The sequence below is a fragment of the Panthera tigris genome, chromosome D2 (genome assembly GCF_018350195.1).
Source record: "Panthera tigris isolate Pti1 chromosome D2, P.tigris_Pti1_mat1.1, whole genome shotgun sequence".
NCBI lineage: Eukaryota > Metazoa > Chordata > Mammalia > Carnivora > Felidae > Panthera > Panthera tigris.
Genome location: NC_056670.1, coordinates 52,519,490 through 52,538,224, shown reverse-complemented (window position 1 = coordinate 52,538,224; position 18,735 = coordinate 52,519,490). Strand labels below are relative to the sequence as shown.

The 18,735-nt window shown below is 55.5% G+C and overlaps 2 protein-coding genes across 2 annotated transcripts; both read right to left on the bottom strand.

The window, feature by feature from the left end:
• Positions 1-2,238: 2,238 nt before the first annotated feature.
• On the bottom strand, positions 2,239-6,475 carry LOC102972644 (cytochrome P450 26A1). Its single transcript, XM_015536646.2, has 7 exons — positions 5,522-6,475; positions 5,115-5,339; positions 4,591-4,881; positions 4,317-4,487; positions 3,677-3,811; positions 2,937-3,089; positions 2,239-2,682 (listed from the first exon to the last, which is right to left on the bottom strand). Exons 1-7 carry the CDS (start codon positions 5,708-5,710, stop codon positions 2,341-2,343), a joined length of 1,506 nt encoding a protein of 501 aa, XP_015392132.2. The 5' UTR covers positions 5,711-6,475; the 3' UTR covers positions 2,239-2,340.
• A 3,034-nt stretch (positions 6,476-9,509) lies between these two features.
• LOC102972355 (cytochrome P450 26C1) lies at positions 9,510-18,647 on the bottom strand. The gene is made up of 6 exons (XM_042961020.1): positions 18,028-18,647; positions 17,249-17,473; positions 16,490-16,765; positions 15,071-15,226; positions 12,834-13,163; positions 9,510-10,897 (listed from the first exon to the last, which is right to left on the bottom strand). Exons 1-6 carry the CDS (start codon positions 18,229-18,231, stop codon positions 10,520-10,522), a joined length of 1,569 nt encoding a protein of 522 aa, XP_042816954.1. The 5' UTR covers positions 18,232-18,647; the 3' UTR covers positions 9,510-10,519.
• Between the last annotated feature and the right edge of the window lie 88 nt (positions 18,648-18,735).

Below are 18,735 nucleotides of genomic sequence, written 5' to 3'. Positions count from 1 at the left end.
AAGGCAGCAGGAGGCCTTTCCTCGTTCAGCCACTCCCTGGGTGGCCCCAGGCAAATCACAGTCCCTCAGTGGGCCTCCCAAGGCTGAGCTGGGTGAAGGCTACATCCCTCTGAATGCTCACACATTATAGACCCAGCTGGAGGTTTCCACATGCCTGTACTGACAATAGCTTGTCATTGGTGGTGCCACACCCCCTGACTGAAGACAAGAGGGTTTATGGGGTGGCCGGGGCAAGGGCACGTGTGGAATGGGAGGCAGAGGGCACCGACTTGGCCAGCTTGGCTTCCCCACCAAGGCCCTGGAGAGCACACCATGACGTTCAGCATGCCGCAGGAAGCCCTGCAGCCATTTCTCACAGGGGTCTCCCCTACCTTGGGCCAATCCTAAATCTAGAACAGTCACCTCATCCTGAAACACTTCTCCACTGAGTGATGCCTGAACACTGACCCAAAGGCGTCCGTGTCATAAAATATGCTTGCCCCAGCTAGACGTGATCCAGGCCTGTTTAATGTTCAATATGGCAGTCCACAAACATTGATTCTGCCTCACGTCCAAACATCTCTACACTGTCTTTACGCAGCACTAAGCGTATTATCAAAGGTTGTGTTTTTAACGTATTTTCAGGGTAAATTCTGTACCACTCTGTAATCGATGAGCATAATTGGGCTAAATGTAACCTGGGAGATTCAAGCCAGAAGTGCTTTCCTCAACATTCTCCAGATGAAAGATAGAGGCAAATTTTAAAAATTGCATTATATTTTTAAACGGTTCGATATTTTTCCTGCACTGTGCTCACAGAGACAGAGAGTCACCAAAGATGTTATTTTAAAACACTTAACTGTCCTCTGGCAAAATGAAAGGTATTGAAACCTTTATAAAATATGGCCTTGTATAAATTACCTGAAATAATGTCCTCAGGCTAATGTGCTTCTAGCTGGAAGGATCTGGGGCAAATATTACGAGGGGAGGGGTCATCTTGCACACCAAGTTTCACTAAAGCTTTGGCTGAAACTAAATAAGCCTGTAATTTCTCATTAAAAAAAAAAAGCATTATAAAGTTATTATAAGACATTTTCAGTTATTATACAAATACCCCTTAAAAATTAGAGGATTCCAGCAAGAAGTACAATCCAAGTTCTACCTAAAAAGTAAAGTCAGGTGGAACATGTAACTCTAATTGCAGACAGAACCCTTTCCAAACACCTATTTAGACCACCCAGCTTCTGCAGTATTGCCAAATTCTAAAATTGTAATGAAAATTTTAAAGTCCAAAACCTACAAGCCATCAGAGGTTCAGCAAGCAGATTGTGCCATTTCAAAACTGAAAATGTGCTTGCATAAGCAAGTCACCGGGGCTAACCTTTCTGGATAGAGAGTCTGGCCTCCAGTTCAGAACATGGCTATGCCAGGGTCAGAAATGTGACCAAACTGCGCTTTCACGGAGGTTAGCCAAGGTTCACAAGGTCATGACTGGGCCATTTTATCAGTCCTGTCAGGCTCACACCCTATTGCCTGGCATAGATAAAAACTTTATCTGTCAGCTTGCTAAATCTACTCCTCCCGCCTTATTTTCAATAAAGAAAAGCCTGGACTAGCTTATCTAAACCAGAGACTGGCCTCTTCCAATACTGTTTTCAGATGCAACTTCTGGTCTCATTTTGGGTCACTAACTGTCCATAATTAGAGTGACCGGCTTCCTCTTACCTGAAACCTTCAGAAAAACAGTGCTGGCACTCTGCAACAACATAGATTCATTATGTTTATTAAACGTACTAAGTTTATGGCTGAAGGTTTTAGGTTAGAGTAGGATGTTCTCAAGCATTACCTTTTCAAATTCATCTTTCCCCAAAGCAAAGCAAGCAAAAAAAAAAAAAAAAAAAAAAATCTAAAATTAACTTTGATAGATTTTCCAAACAGGGAATCTAAACCACAGAAACATTTACAAATGTTGAACTAACTCACACTCACATTTGTATTTTTCTGATAACTGTGAAGAGAAAAAGCAGCTAAAGTTTCTTCCTCACAGAAAATAGATATGCGCAGATAACAAATAAAGCCATGCAGGTAGATGCTTAGAAATCTGGCTAAATATACAAATATAAAACCAGTGAGCTTTCCCCCCACAGGAATCTTAAATGCAAGACAAGCACCTTCAGATTTTACTTTATTTGGAAACTATCCAAATTCATTATTTTAATATTTAAAGACTGTGGTACTGTAGTAGAGACACATAAATATTATAATATACATTTAGAAATTAAATATAATAAAATCAACATGACACTATGTAAAACCTCATGTGCACTTCAAATAAGTCTGAAGGCTGGGCATTCACACCCATCAGGTTTCCCCCTGGAAACGGGTGAACCTTGCAGGGAGATCATCCACAGGGTACACGGTGGGACTAGTTTTCATTGTAGGAGGTCCATTTAGAAGCCGCCAGTCACAATGCCTGGCCAGCTCCACTGTAAATATTTTGAGAAGAATTTTTGCAAACTCTTTCCCTACGCAGCTCCTCAGGCCGCCTCCAAATGGAATGAAGCTGAACCTGGACGCATCCTCTGGGTGAGGCAGCATAAATCGGTCAGGATTAAATTCCTCCTTGTTGGTGAAGATATCTGCCACATCGTGAGTATCACAGATACTGTAGATAACATTCCAGCCCTTGGGAATCTGGTATCCCTGCAAAAGATTATGAAGTCCCAAGGGCTGACAAACTGGAATCTAACTTTCAACAACAAAAAGTTATCACTGATAACCGGACCAATTATGAGTTGAAAAAAAGGGATGTGTGGAGAGAGACAGGGCAGACAGACATTTTGATGGTGGAAACACGTGCGCACAGGGGGCAGGATGATGACATCAAAAGCATAAGAAATTGAAACCAATGCACAGGGAAGCAAGGGGAGATTCAAAACCACAACAAATTAACTTACATTTAATTCAAAAGTCTTAAGAGCGACCCGAAACCCTCCTGGAACTGGGGGATTCAGTCGAAGGGTCTCTTTAATAACACACCCAATGTATTTAAGCTGTCCCAAAATTTCCATGTCCAACTTGTTGTCTTGATTGCTTTTGCAAAGTAAACCCTATCAAAACAGTCATACAGAGGTGAGCGGTTATTTTGTGCTCCAGTAAAATCAGCCCAGCAGACGTAAACAGGGCTTAAGTGGCGGCTAGACCCAAAGGGCCCCATGTTGGGAGTTTTCCCCCTGAGGGGGAAACTGTGAGCAGCTAATGACCATTTGCCTCCACCCCTTGGCCCAAATCCACTATCTATTTACAACTCCAAGAGAAGGCTGCTCCCCACTTAGAACCACCAAGTTTTTCCCCCCGCCCCCATCACCACCACCACTGTCACCACCACCTAGGAGTCCCCATTCATGCCCTTGAAATACAAATTCAAGAAAGTGGAATCCAACTGAAAATCTCCAATGCACTGCAAAAAGTGGAGAACGCATAGGAATACAAGGATCAAACCCTGCCTGAGTGGGATCACAGCTCACAATTCCTTCCTTTTTATTCACAAAGCTAATTCTCTTTCGTCACCGGCCCACCCACCCCTTGGCCCTGCGCTTTCAAAATACTCAGAGAAGTCAGCACACTTACATATTGGCAAGATGGCTAGGGGACAGCAGAATTTCTCAAGCTAATTTCAAGGCCAGTGTCCCCCTACCTTACTCTTGAGCTCCTCTCGAACCTTCTGGAGAACATGGGGGTAGAGCCCCAAGTAAGTAATCAGAGACGTGGCTGCACTAGCTGTGGTTTCGTGTCCTCCAAAGAGGAGTTCGGTTGAAGATTGCTTTAGTGCCTAAGGATGGAATAATTCAAACGTTTTTTACAAGTTTGCATGCAATTTTACACAGCAATTACTCAGAACCCAACTGAAGGTTCTGGAAAGATGAGCCGAGCTAAAAGTTTGTTGATAGAAAGTCAAGGAAGGCTACACTTTTAAACATAATGCATAGTCCCTTTCGTTCAGCTAGAACAGGGAGGCCAGTAAAATCCCACTACGCTGGGAATTCTTGAATGAAAGCCTTGGTTGTATTAAAATCGCCCAACATTCTTTATTTGTATTTTGCAAATTCCAACGTTCCCCGGAAAGCCTGGTAGAGCTAGGGGACGCTCCCTGTTCCGCCGCATCCTCTCCCACAGCTCTCCGGACCCGGTGTCTCAACGTTCCGGGTCCCATCCCTGGGGTCTGGGCGGTCTGCTGACTGTGGAGTCTGGGCGTCACCTTTGGGGACCCCAGGTACCGCCCTTGGAAAGCCAGAGGACCCAATTCCGCAGTGCCTCTTCCTGGAATTGCCACTCACCTGCATGTCCAGCCTCTCTCCCCTCTCCCACGAGTGCTCAATCAACAGCTGCAGCGCATCTTTGCAGCCACCGCCCGCCTCCGCCTCCGCCTCCGCCGCCCGCAGCCCGCAGATCTTGGCGCGAATGTTCTCCTCTATGCGCGCGTGGATGAGGTTGCGCGCCTTCATGCCCTGAGGGCAGAGAGCGCACCGCAGTGAGCTGACGCCGAGCCCCCGCGTCCCCGCGTCCCCGCGTCCCCGCGCCCCTAGCTCCTCACGCTGCAAGCTCCCTTACCCGGTACAGCCCACTGAAGGGCACGTCGATGGGCAACGAGAAGAGATTGCGGGTCATTTCCTCGAAGGCCTCCACCAGCTGCTGCTCCGCGTCCCCGCCGTTCGCCAGTCGGGGCTCACAGCCCAGCAGGATGCGCATGGCGATGCGGAACATGAGGCGCTTCACCTGGGGGTAGACCAGGAGGCCGCGCTCGCCGGAGCTCAGCCACTGCTCCAGGCAAGTGCCCACTTCTTCCGCGATCACCGGCACGTAGTACTGGAGCGCCTCGCGGCTGAAGGCCCGCATAATCACCTGGGCTCCAAAAGAGGGAAAGTGTTAAAACCGCCCCCCTCGCCTTCCGGGATCCCCTTCCAGCCCCCCTCACCCCTGCCAGACCCAAGGCACTTCTCGGCTGATAGAGCTAAACTGGGCTTGAACGGGTCCCAACCGACATCTCGTGCAGCTAGCGCTCGCCCGGCATTTATCTGCTAGAACCCCTCCAGGGGACAGGGTCCCCCTCCCTGTCCGGGCACCGCCGCCCTCACCTTCTTGCGCTGCTTGTGCGAGGAGTCGTGCAGGTTGGAGAGGCAGCCGGAGCCCAGGATGGTGCGCACCGACGCGGGCCAGTGAACCGACACCAACCGGTGCTCCCCGAGCAAGATGCGCCGCACGTTGTCGGCGCCCATCACCCGCACTGTGGGCCGCCCGAACAGATGCGTCTTGTAGATGAAGCCGTATTTCCTGCGCTTCATCTGCAGGAACTTCCTTCGCTGGGAGAGGAGGGAGGAGGAGAGAGACAGGCGTGAGGGGGCGCCGGGGAGCGCCGCGCCTCCGGCTAGCCCGGATCCTAGCCATAGTCACCTCCCTCAAAGGGACGCCTACCCTGGCTTCTGGAAGCCCTGAGCCCAGTCGGGCTCCTGAGAATCGTCCTGTCCCGCCCAAGCTCCCTTACCTGTAGCACCATCTGCAGTGTTTCCCCAAAGAAGGGGAAGCCCATAGTTCCGGGGGGCAAAGGGAGCGCGCAGCTGCGGTCGCGGCTGCTCACGCAGTACAGGTCCCAGAGCTTGATCGCGGCCAGGAAGAGCAGCAGCGGTAGCACGAAGGTGCAGAGCGCACTGGCCAGCAGCGCCGGGAGCCCCATGGCGCGCCGCGGCCTCCCGCGCCACCTGCCGCCGTCGCCAGCGCTCCGAACCCCGCCGCGCGCCCGCTTTATAGGCGGCCCAGGTTGCTGCCCACGTTACCTTGGTCAGACAATTAGTTCACCCAAAGTTCATCTTTAATTGCGGATTGGGCCCCTGGCTCCTCCCCCCGCGAGGCGCTGCCCAAAATCTTTAACCGTTTGTTCCACGCCGAGGCAGAGGCGGCACGGTGGCTGCTTCCCTCCGAACGCGCCTCCTGGGGTGCGAGGCTAGAGAGAAGTCTGCCTCCCCCTTACAAGGTGTGCGGGGCTGACCGAGACGGCGGCAGAGGCCGACTTGGGCTCCGGGGAGCGGGAACTCCAAGCCCTGGGCTTCCTGGTGATCTTTTTGGAATCCCTCGCGCCGGGTCCGACGGGCGGTCCCAGAGCTGCCTTCAATGGCTTTTCATTTTCAGGCGCCGTGTGGGCTCCCTTCCACCTGCTGGCGGAAGCAAAGGGAAGTGCGTTCAGGGACCGACTAGCTTGCCACGTCCCACGCTGGGGAAACTGAGTTCCAGAACGCAGAGCAAAACGCAGACCTCCCGAATCTCCCGAAGATCCCGCAGAAGAGCCCAGGGCCGGAACCTAAGCGAGAGCAGGAGTGGTGTGTGTGTGCAGGGCGGGGGTCAGACATGATGGGAGGATCATAGATCCCAGCTCCCCAAACCCCTCAAGGAGGTCAGCACTCATGAAGTCTTGAAAGGTCCAACTTAAGGGTACAAGAGAGCCTCCAGATCCCTCAGGACTCCAGGTGTAACCTTGCGCAAGTCAGAGCCCCAACTCTGACGCCCCCAGCGGGAGACCACAGGGGCAATTCATCCACGGCTCAGCGCTCTGAGAACCGGCAGCAGCCGGCCGGATTCCGAGGGCCCTGGGACTCATAGCCCCAGCTAGGCAGAGAGGAAGGGGATCCTTAGGCCTGGGAAGATGAGGTGACAGAGATGGAGAAAGGAAAGCCCAGGAGTCTGTGCTCCGGCGCTCGGCTCCATCTCTACTTGCACGACCTGGAGTGAGTCACCACAAATCCTTGCTCCTGTCTCCTTCTCCTTAATATGAAGGCGGTAATTCCCAATCCGTCTACACAACACCCCGGGATAGTTGTGTTTTCAAGATGGGCTTCTGGTTGCAAATACTTTCCCCAGTTCCGCGCACTAGATTACGTCACCAGGATGACCTGGAGCCTTCCTCCGCTCTCACGGCCCCCGCCCACCGAAGCCACCCGGGTGAGAGGGGTGCTTGGCCCTGAACCCAGGCCTCTGCCGGCCGTTAATGGGAGTGTTGAGAGAATCCATCCTCGGAAGCAAGTCTGGCCCTTGCCCAGCTGCAATCAGCCGCTCCTGCAGCCGATGCCTGATGCCCGGAGCTCGGGCACTGCGGAGTGCACGTGCGCTCCCCACTTCTCACCTGGTGGGGCCACACGCATCGCATCCTCAGTTTGAGCGCCGGACTCACCAGCCGCGCGGAAAACGAAACAGAATACGTTTGTTTAAAACTAAACGCCGGCTCTTGCAGGAGCACGCCGCACGCCTCGGAAGGCGTCCTTTGTAAATGGAAAACTCTTTGATCCTAAGGGCTGTTAAATACGTGACCCTCCCGCGGTGGTCCCCAAAGCTGGCGGGATTGGAAAATGTGGAGTCCTAGGGACTGCACGGTCCCGCAACGCTCCACGCCGGAGTCGCCACAGAGCTTGCTTGGCAGTCTGCGTTTCCCGCATAACCCTACTCGGTGTTTCAGAGGCTCTAGAGAAGGGTCTTTCCCACCGTCATTTCATCTAACCGTTTGGCGACTGCAAACGGTGCCAGCCAACTTCTGGGCACCGGCAGGAACCGCGCGAGACGCACCAGAAGTGATTCGCAGAAATCCTGGGCCCGCCCCTTTCTAGACAGCGCTCGAGCCGGTGAGCAAAACTGGCGAGCGGGGGCGTGACCTGGGGCCCATTCCCAATCCTCTGGCCTGACCTGCCTGTGACCCCTGCAGCCCGGACCGTGACATCCGAGTGAACTCTGCAGGGCCACCTCGCCAAGTTCAGCGCGCGCCGGGTCACAAGATGAGTGGGGCCTGCGTGCTGGAAATTGCCGGGGGAGGGGGAGAGTTCTAATAAATCTGCCCATCGAGACACGCGGGGGCGTCCAGCGGGGTTGTCAGGCAGGAAAGGATTAAATGTGAAAGTGAAGATCATTAAAGAACATCTTGAATGGGGGAAGAGGTCAATAAATTATCAACCCGATAAGAACTTTGATTAGAAAACTTGCCAAGCTTTCTTCAGTGGTGGTGGGCGGGATGAGGATTGGTTCCGGGGGAAAACAAAATATTTCCAAGATGTTTACAAAATAGCCTCCCGGTTGCTAAGGGTTGGGGGTGGAAGGTGTGTTGTTTTTGTTTTTGTTTTTTGGGTTTTTTGTTTGTTTGTTTGTTTGTTTTTTTGCTGGAGGAGGGGAGTGAGGACCCAGAGGGAGACCCGAGTCAGGTCAGTTCCCAGCACCCTTCCTCACCTTTTACCCTCCAATCCCTATCCACATCTTGGGCACCCATTCTTGTCTCAGGGTGTTACACTCGCTGTTTCCTCTGCTTGGGGAGCACCTTTCCCAGATCACCGCTGGCTGGTTCCTTCCGAAGTCACATGCCACCTCCTCACGGAAGTCTTCCACCTTCCCACCCTGCAGAGTCTAGCCCCCAGGTACCAGGTATTACAGCCAGCTTTTATTTTCCTGACAGCACTTACCACCGTCTGACATACTCTCGCTCTTTCGCTTGCTAGTTTATTTATTATCTACCTCCTTCGTAAGCATATGCAGCCCGTGAGGGCAAGAACCAGTATGCTCCTTCCTCAGAGAATCTGGAACTACTGAAGCAGGAGCTCAGATATTCCCTGAAATTACTGAAAATGATGTATCGCTGGGAAATTGAAGCTGCCCCTGCTGGAGCTTATAGTTAGTACCAATCCCAGAGCAGGTAAACCAGGTCTCTTACCACATACACCATGGAGGCTTTGGAGAACCTCCTTCCTATGTTTCTCCTCTCTTCCCCCCAGTCGAAATCCACCCCAAGCCTCGATCCTCCTGCCCCCTCCCCCTGGTGGAGCTTCTCAGCCCGGATGTTGTCTGCAGCCTCAGGGAGCACCCTGAGGACAGGCCCCGGTTCTGCCATTTTTGCTGGCTCCACTGCCTCCCAGAGCCCATGGCCTGGCGCCGGGCCTGTGATCAGCAGTGGGTGATGAATTGCCCTGCATGGGGGTTATGGCAGTGTCAGCGGAGCTCTCTCGGAAGGGCCCGCTGCGCTCTTGAGCTACTGGCCCTGCCTGCGCCTGCTGCTTCCCCCTTTCCTTCTGGCCCGGGGATCCACCTTAAGCATAAGGTCAGGAGGGCACTAGCTTCCTTCTGGTTCACTAAGGGGTCAGCTTGGGGCCTGGGCGGCAACTTCCCTGGCTCACCCATCATGTCCAGCTGCCCTGGCCTGTCTGAAGATGGGTGGCAGGTTGCAGTGGGCTGTTGGGAATGGTGCCACTGGAGGCTCTTGGCTTTGATTTAAACACCAGTGGAAACCTCTGTGTCAGAGTCCTTAAGCCATAGGGATCACTATGAAAGGACAAAGGGCTGAGCCCTACATGGTAGCCACAGGCCCAGAGGCCCGAGCAAGGAGTAAGTGATGGGGTAGAGGAGTCCAGACGGGGTGGGCAGTCCACTGGCCAAATAGCCCGGGAGCGCATTGCTAGTTCCTCAGGGAAGTCTTCTGTTTGTCCTATGCCATAGGAGGCATAGGAGGGGGTTGAGGTAGTGAACCGGAAGGTCCCTGCAGCCAGCTATTACAGAGAGAATTCTCAGCCCAGCTCTTGGGATGTGCTCAGGAGGAGAGCTCTGGTCATACTCTGGGGTGGGTCTTTCCACCTTCCCACCAGGAAGAAGCTGCCCAGCTAAGCCTTAGCCTCCTCGCTCAACTGCTGCCGGGAAACTTCCTTCTTGGCCTTTCTGTTATCGCTAGAAATATCCCAAACCTCTCTGATTATGTCTCAACCTCCCATGAAAATAATCCAGCCTTAGAGATATCTCCATGTGCCTGTTCTCCCTTGTATATGTGGAAAGATTAAACACGTTCTCGAAGTAGGAATTTTTCTTTTAAGTCACCAGCAGAATCCAATGATATTGAGCTGTTCAGAGCCCTGGGAGAGCCCACAGTCATGTTTCTGCTGAGACTGAGACCAGCAGAGTGGCCGCAGGTCCCAAGCCGAGGCCCGCTCCCTGAGGGCCTTCTGTTGGGCGCCTTCTCGGTATGTCTTAACTGTAGCCCAAAGCCAGACCGGAGATGCGCTTCTTCCCAAGGGTTGCAGGTCCCAGCTGCGTTCGCTGGGCCTCTGGCACGGTCCAACCCTCCCCTGGCAATCGTCCCCGCGGCCCCAAGATCCATGTAACCTCCTGGGCTTGGCACAGGGAGGCGAGGACCCGCAGCTCCTAGTGAAGATCTGTTCCCTCCATCCCTGTTAGCAAACCTAGTAAAGGTTTAAGAGGCTGGGCTCAGGACCTTTCCTTCCTCAGGGCTCAGAGCCCAGGAAGCACCTTCCCACCGGCCTGGGCGCTTCTCCCGGGCTCCGCGGGCGCAGTGGCGGGGGCTCGCGTTCCTCCGCCCTCAAAGTCTGGCACAGAGCTGCATTCGGTGACCGTTTGTTGAGCGAGTGAGCGAGCGCCCTGCCCGGCACTAAGAAACCTAAGAAGCCGCAGATGGGCGGCGCTGAGAGCGCGCCGCTGCCGCTGGCCAAGCCTTGTTCCGAAGCGCAGAGGGTCAGAGGCGTAGCCCATCTCGCGCCGCCGAAGGCGCGAGCGGGTGGAAAAAGAGCCGCAGCCCGTCCACCGGGTGCACGATGGGCACGGTCTGCATGGCGGGGAAGGCAGGCGTGGCCAGTTCCCAGCGCGCCGTGCGCACCAGCTCCACGGCCAGCAGTTGGAGCACGGCCTGTGCCAGCTCCTGGCCGAGACAGCTGCGCGCTCCGCCGCCGAAGGGGATGTAATGGAAGCGGCCGCAGGCGCCCCGCGACTCCTCGCCCGCCGCGCCGAAGCGCTCGGGGTCGAAGCCCTCAGGCGGACTGCCGTACACTGCAGCCGTCTCGTGCGTGTCCCGGATGCTATACATCACGCTCCAGCCCTTGGGAATCTGGTAGCCCTGCGGGGAATGAGGAGACCCACCTGACCACGAGGCACCTGGGACCCAGGCCCGACCCGACCCTCCACCCCGGGTGCAAACAACAGGCTTCCAAAAATCGGCAGGAACGTTCATCTAACCCGGAAGCTAGGAGAACGCTCTGCGTTCCAATTTCCGCTCCTTTTCTGCTGAGCTGTGTGACCTTAGGATGGATACTCAAGCTCTCTGAGCCTCAGTTTCTTAACTGGTAAAACAGGAACAAAAATGCCCGTTTTGTTGTTGTGAGAATAGAATAAGTCTGGCATATATATTGATGGTCAGTAAATGTAATCTGTTGTTATGTATGCTTCAGTGTTTTGTTTTGTCTTGTCTTTCTTTTTTCTTCTGACATTAGATCAAGAGACCTAAGTTCTAGTTCTGAACCCACTCTCTGCATGGGCGGGAACAACACAAATGACAGGGACCCTCATTCCTCTATGATCTCCTCAATTATAAGGCTCTTCTTTGCACTGAACTGAAAACTGACTCTCTACCCGAACACCCTCCCACCCCCATTCCACTTGCCGTACAATCATATTCAGGTCTGGTAGCCACACTTCAAGGAAGTGAACATGGGACTCAAACCCAGGCATCCTTAAAAGGTTGTAAGGCAGCCTTCATGTTTCCTCTATCCACCTTCAGCTTTTTCAACTATTCTACTTTTTGATGTGTCTTCCAACCCCCTAACTCTCCTGCTTCCCTAGCCTGAATAGCTTCAGGATGTCTATTCAGTGGGTCTCAACAGGTGACAGATCTTAGAATCACCCAAAACATTGTCTCTCTCTCTCTCTCTCTCCTCTCTAGGCCTCAGTTTTCCCATCTGTAAACTGGACAATGGCTCTCCCTCTGCTCCCCCTGGTGGACCTGTGCTCCTCTTCCTCTGTTTCCCTTAGAGACTGTAGAATAAAGTCTGAATTCCAAGATGCAGCATCCAAAACACTTCTAAACACCTCATGATTCCACCCACCTTTGTCTGAATGGTCCCCCTCTCTGCTGGTGTGCTGTTCCATTTCAAATGTCAGCCCCCAAAACATTTTGGTGTCATTCCTTACTACAGATCTCTATCTTCCTCACATCCATTTGGGATGAAGTATAGGCCCTGGCCTCCTTTCTCTCCTGATGATTTCCTCCAGGGCAGAATCCCGGTGGCTCTGGTTCACTCCACCCCTGGTGTGGAATGGGCCACAGATGTTCCTTGGCTGTTTAAAGCGAGGGTCAGGGAAGGGAGTGCCCCATCTCTGCTTGGAGCCGCCCAGCGACTGAGCTGGGGGTCGAGGGGGACCGCAGCGACAGCCATTCAGGCAAACATCCTCAGTTCGCAAGTTTAGGGCTCCACTCTGATGCTGCCACTGTGCCGCCCAGCCCTGACACCACCTGACTGACGTGTCAGAGCTGGAAGGGACCAAGACCACTTCCTTCCAGAGAGCAAACTGAGGCCCAGAGCGAAGAGGGAATTGCCCAAGGGCTTAATACAAACGGAGCCAGATCCGGCTAACAATGGCCGGTTCCTTGCTTGTGAGGCAGCAGAGGGTGGGGTACGGGACACAGTTGGGGGCTCTCCTTGTTTCCCACCCACACTGGCTAACGGGAGTGCTGCTAACGGGAGAAAAGTATGTCTTATTCTAAAACTCGGTTCTGATTGAGTTGACCGACCCTCACCGCCGCTGAAAGCTCAAGTAGGCGGGGTTCCTAGTCTTATCCGCTCACCAGGCGCCAGGCTTCGCGCCCCCTCAACCGTGCTTCCCGGTAAACCGGACAGGGCTCGTCGCCCTTCGTAGGCGGAAATCGGAGGCCCCGGGGGGGGGGGGCGGGAAGAGGTGACCTCGCGGTCCTAATCCCCCCGACCCCGCCCGGTCGACCCCGCCCGGTCGACCCCGCGGCAGGAGGCGGCGGGGTGCGGGGCGGCGCGCGCACTTACGTCGAGCTCGAAGGTGCGCAGCGCAGTGCGGTAGCCCCCGGACACCGGCGGCAGGAGGCGCAGCACCTCCTTGACCACGCAGTCGATGTAGCGCAGACGGCCCAGCGCCGCCAGGCTGAGGTCAGGCTCGCAGCCGCAGTCGGGCCGGGGCCCCGTGCCGCCCCCCGCGGCCCCCGGCGCGCAGCCGCAAGCGCGCCCCAGCCCCTGCGCCGCCAGCTCCTGCCGGATCTTGGCGACGGCCGCCGGGTGCTGCAGTAGCAGCAGGACGAGGGACGTGCTGGCACTGGCCGTGGTGAGGAAGGCGGCGAAGAGGAGCTCCACAGCCGTCTCCTGCAAGACAGCCCGGGCGGCGCTGAGTCTCCCGCAGCGGGCCCTGGCCGCAAGGCCTCCCGGCCCTATGGCTGGGGAGCAAAGGGCCCAAATTTACCGTTGAGCAAAAGCCACAGTGGCGGCTCCGTAAGCAGGCCCGGAGTCGATCGAATCCCAAGTCTGCCCCTTGAGAAAGCCACATGTAGCAACGGCCCAAACCAGGATCTATCCACTTACTTTGGAAGGGCTCCCAGAGACGCGAGGAACTTATTCTGTGTGCTATTCTTAGTGCTTTAAGCGTTACTCCTTTGATTCTCATCCCAACCCTATAAGGCACAATTACTGCCCTCGTTTTACAGAAGTGGAAACTGAGGCTCCAAGAGGCGTTCAAGGTAGTCCCAGCGGTCGGGCTCAGGAGTCCAGTGCTCTAAACCACCTGGTGGTGCTGCCTGAATTCCTGTTGGGCGTCCTGACAGTGAATTGGGATGGGAGGAGGACAGAGGAAGGCACCTGTAGCAGCGGCGCCAGCCTCCAAGCAAAGGAGTCATCAGGGCTTCCTCCTCCAGCTGGGTGGAGTGGTCCAGTGAGTGATTAAACCTCTTCTTGGTCTGCACTGACTAGTAAGCACAGAGGAGGGCTTCATCCTCCAAGCCCCAGCACTTACTGCCTCCCTTTGCCCTCCCAGCTCCTGGTGTCTTCGTTCCTAGTGGCACCCACAGTTTGTGTTTATACATTTATTTATTTGATCATGGGATGAATGTGTACCCCTCCCTTCCCGCACCTTAAGGCCAGGGGCTGTGTTTTGCTCACTGCTATATCCTCAGTCCCAGTGTAGAGCCTGACACCAAATAGATATATCATAATATCTGTGGAATGAATGACCTGGTCCAAGGCTAACTGCCCGCCCTGGACAACATGGGGAGTCCCAGTGTCCTTCCTGGCCAGGCCTAATCTGCTTGGCCTGCCCCTGATGCCCAGACCAGAACTGAAGATTCCTGATCAGTGGGTTTCTTCCTGAGAATCTGGAGGGTGTTGTCACACCCTGTCAAACACTCCTCTTCAGAGCTAGGAACTATTCCTATCCAGGGGCTCTCCCAGGACTCATTTACTTCTAACCCCCTGGATTCTTGCAGCTCTCATAACCCCAGGTGTCAGGAGACAGATTATTAGCTCTATTCTCAAAGAAGAAACTAAGGCTGAGCCTTACCCTGCATGGGTCTTGGAAAGTGGGAAATTAACTCAGAAAGACTGGTAGTTGCTTTTGGAAGGGTTGAGGTGTTCCCATTTCTAACTTTCCCCTGCCTCCCCAACCTCTCCACTCCTTTTTGTGTTCTCCAGCAGGTCCTGGGGGCCATTCCAAAGCTTCTCTCCTTACTTCCATTGCCTGTGCTCTATGCATACATGGGGAGGGGTTCTAAACTTGGAGAGACTACGCAGTGGCCAAAGAGGTTAGCAGTGCCAGGTGACAAGGTGGCTCAGGGAAGGAGAATGTCGATTTCCAGAAGAAGAGGGAGCTTCAAGGAAGATATGGAGTTTGACCCTGAGCCCTTAGGGTTTGTAGAGAAAAGGAGTGGAGGGGGTTTCATAGACTGGGGACTGCAGAGGCAAAGGCATGGAGTGACAGAGAAGGGGGTGGGTGAGCATGTCTGTTTGTGGCCAGAACCTGTAAGTAAGGGCCGAGAATTCATGCCTTTCCACACTCCTACAGAGAGGGATGGTGACTGGCCCAAGGCCACAGAGCCGGTGGGTATGGCTAAGCCATGGCTGGAACCCATGTCTCCCCTTTCCCCTCCCCCTAAGGAGTTCCCAGGGCTTAAAGTGGAGCCAAACAGGACTCTGTTAGGGGCCGGGAGGAAAGGATGTAGCATGTGTATGGAGACCTGCTAGGAATGCAAAAGGGGGAGAAGTAAAACCTTCCCACCACCTACCTTCAGCTCCTGCACTGAGAGCTCATGGCCCAGCTCCCTAGTGCTGTGGATAATCATGTCGAGGGCGTCACTCAGCTCGGCAGCCTTGTCTTCGTGAAGCTTCTCTGTGATGGCCTCCTCCAGGTACCGATGTAACTGGTCTCGTGCCCGGATGCCCTGATATGTGGGGAGAGAGGGGAAGTGGGACAGGAAGTCTGAGGGGGCCAGGCCTGCACACCTAACCCCCAAATCTTCTTCCTTGGGCTGCTCTGGTCCACTGAGATCCAGGTGTCAAGTTTCTCAGCTTAGCTTCATGCCTGGCACATAGCAGGAGCTCAATAAATGCTCAGGAATTTATCCGCCATCTCTACACATAATTCTCTCTTGGTGATCACATTCTATACTGTCCCTGGTAGGGTGAAATCAGTCCATTGCCCTTTGCCTTCACTAGACTAGGCAGGGGCAGTGGGCACCAGTGTAGACAGGAAGGCACACTTTAATGGATCCAAAAGAGCTCTGGCTTAGAGAACACTACTGGAGGTGGGTCTAAGCATTAGCCTCTGTAAGCAGGTAGGCAAGAGGTAGGCAGTTCAGGGAGCAAGCACAGCAAAAGCATCTGAGCACTTGGGTTTTCAGATCATAGGAGATGGGGTTCAAATCCTGCCTCTGCTGGCCGGGTGTGTGATCTTGGGTAAGTCACTTAACCTCTCTGAGCTTCAGTTTCTTCACCAGTAAAATAAGAATAATAACACTTTAAATCAGAAAAAGCATTCAAAGCCATCAGCCTACAGCATGCCCCTTTATACATAACCATTCTTTTTATTCGGGGAAACAAAAACCAAGGCATCAGGACAGTGAGAAGCCCCAGCTTACAGACAAGGAAAAGGCAAATTCGGCCCTCCTGGTTGCTCTCTGGGCCTGGCCCACAGCTCTGAGGTCTGAAGAAGCAGCGGTTCTCTGATCCAGAAATTAGTGGGGCCGGGGCCGGGGCCGCGGACGGGAAGCCGGCACCCACACGTCTCCGACCCGGGCTAGGCCGGGGGAGTGTCTGCGGGGCTAGTGTTCCCATCGGTTCCGCAGCCATCCGGGCTTCCACAAAGGCGCTGGAGGCCGGGCCAGGGGGCACCGCTCTGGAGCCGTGCTGGGATGACGGGCTGGGTGCCCACCACGGAGACCCAAAGTCAGGAAGCCAGCGACTGCTGGGTCGAGCGCGCGGGCCCGGCAGGCGCGGCCCGGAGAGGCTGGGATCGCACAGCCAGTGAGGACAGAGGCCAGCCCCGACGCCCACCGCCACACCATGCCACCTCCCCACCCTGGGCGAAGCCTCGGTTCCCCGGGAGAGGCGACGCGTGGGGTGCGCAGAGAGACTGGTCTTCGCCTGGAAGACACACCCACGCTGGGAAGCCCCACGAGGAAGGTCTGAGGCCAGAGCGGCAGTACCTTGCGCAGGCCGCTGAAGGGTACGTCCAGGGGCAGCGAGAAGAGGTTCTCTACAAACTGCTCAAAGGTCCGGGCCAGCTCCGCGCACTGCGCGTCGTCCAGCCGTAGCCCCAGTAAGATGCGCGCAGCCATGCGAAAGGTAAGAGCCTTGGAGGCCTGGTAGACAGCAACCGGCCGGCGGGCCGCGCACCAGGAGCGTACCTCGCGCCGTAGCACCCCCTGCAGGCGGGGCACGAACCGCTGCAGCGCCGCACGGCTAAACGCTCGAGCCAGGACCTGTGGGAAGCCCGCGGCGTCAGCACTGGCCATGGTCCGGCTTCCTCTGCTCCGCGATTCCAGAGGCACCAGAATGCCAATGTCGGTCCCCTTCTCTTCTCCTAAGCGGCCCAGACCTAAATGTGTTGGCTTTTGCTATCGCCATTCCCAGACTCTAAATCTCTGATGTTTACAGTCCCTCCCATCCATCCAGGTTCCAGCTGCCACTTCCTCCGGGAAGTCGTCCCTGGTCCCTCTCTAAGGGGGGCTTTCTGGTCCCTTTTCCCCACCCATTCTGGTATCATCCACACATAGAAGATTGGAGATGAAATGCCCCTTAAGTCCCAGTCCTAGCCTTATAACCCAAAGCGGCAAAAGGTAAGGGACTGGACCAAAGCCACCACTGGTTAGCCAGGGGGCTCTGCCAGCTTCCAAGTGTGCCCCTAAAACCTAGCCCCGGCCTGACCCACAATAGGTGCCCAGGAATCGCAGGTTTTGGCTCACCTTGCGCCGCTGCCGATGAGGCTCACCGACTGAGCCGATCAGGGTGTGCGAGCCCAGTAGGATGTGCGCGCTCTGCGGCCACTGGCTGCGCACCAGGCGGTGCTCGCCCAGCAGGATTGTGCGCACGTTCTCGGCGCCGCTCACGCGGATCACCGGCCTGCCTAGCAGGTGCGTCTTGAACACTGTCCCGTAGCGCTCCCGGCGGGAGCTGTGGAAGCGAGAGCCCTGCAAGCGAGGCGGAGCGAGGCTGGAGCTGCTGGGTCTCGGCTGGGGGTCTGGCCCAGGCCTCCCAACCGCCCCTTGGTAACAACTCCCTGCTCCAGGCCGGCGCGTGGAATCTCTACAAAACCGAGTCTCAAATGGGCCTCCCGACTACCCTATTGAAATGTAGATTCTCCTGTTCCCGTTGGGGCGAGGAAGAGACTGAGGCTCAGAATGGGGATGTGAGTGCCCGAGGGCTCATGGCTGAGAGCGCCCGGGCTTCCTGATTATGTGCTTGCAGGGTATAGAGCGAATGCTTCTTAGAACCCCTCTGTTCACCCTGGCGTCGTGTCGTGTCGTGTTTAAGTAGCGCTGGGGAGAACCCCGGTGACATACGGTCCCTTCGAGGGAGCAGCTGGACAAAGGCGAGGGCTGTGTATGCTCTCTGGGGCCCTGGGCTATAGGTCGAGACCGGCTACGAACCCTGGGAGCACACTGAGAGCGAGGAGGGTCCCGTGGGAGTCAGGGAGGAAGGGGTCATGTCGGGGTGAGAGCACGATGGGGTGTGAGCCACTCACCTGAACTAACCAGTGCAGCGTTTCGCCGAAGAAGGGCCAGCCCATGGAACCCTTGGGCAGGGGCAGGGCGGAGGCCCGGTCCCGGCTCAGCGTCCAGCGGAGCGTCCAGAGGTGCTGGGCCAGGCTGAGCAGCAGGCCGGCGCACAGGAGAGCGGTGCCCGCTGCCCCCAGCACTGACAGGCAGCTCAGCCCCCAGGGGAACATGGCGAGCCTGCGGGGGGCGGCCAGGCGGCTCGGAGCACTGGGGGCGCGAGAGCTGGGGCGCTGGTAGCACGCAGTGCTCACCTGTTCGGTCCGGAAAGGGCCTGGGGCTTGGGGACCAAAACCGAGATTTATAACCTCGGACAGGGACTTCGCTCCAGAAGCAGACCCGTAGTAGAAGGCGGCAGTGACCACACGCCCTTAGGGAACGTGCCTTCCTCTAGTCCGACGCCTTCTGGGCCCAAATGCCAGGTCCTCGCTGGGGTGCCGGCTGCCTGGGGACCGGGGACGCCCGGCACCCGCGGCACCTCCCACCTCCTCCCCGGGTCAGCGCTCCTTTGATAGAAGCAGCGAGGGAGAGCCGAGGAGCAACTCACCGGTGTTGCCAACTTGGGCTGCGGTCACCGGGGCTGTAGACCCCCGCCCCACCTCCCTCTCTTCCCGGCCCACCCTGGCCACATTTATATAGATATTGGCTCCCTCCCTACGGACCGGTCCCGACTCATA

Coding starts and splice junctions, on each gene's coding strand:
- LOC102972644 (XM_015536646.2), bottom strand. CDS start 5,710: ATGGGGCTCCCGGCGCTGCTGGCCAGTGCGCTCTGCACCTTCGTGCTA. Junction 4,882..5,114: donor CGCACAAGCAGCGCAAGAAG/GTGAGGGCGGCG, acceptor TTTGGAGCCCAG/GTGATTATGCGGGCCTTCAG. Junction 2,683..2,936: donor TTAAGACTTTTGAATTAAAT/GTAAGTTAATTT, acceptor AATCTTTTGCAG/GGATACCAGATTCCCAAGGG.
- LOC102972355 (XM_042961020.1), bottom strand. CDS start 18,231: ATGTTCCCCTGGGGGCTGAGCTGCCTGTCAGTGCTGGGGGCAGCGGGC. Junction 16,766..17,248: donor CTCATCGGCAGCGGCGCAAG/GTGAGCCAAAAC, acceptor GGCTTCCCACAG/GTCCTGGCTCGAGCGTTTAG. Junction 15,227..16,489: donor CCTTCAGCGGCCTGCGCAAG/GTACTGCCGCTC, acceptor CCCACATATCAG/GGCATCCGGGCACGAGACCA.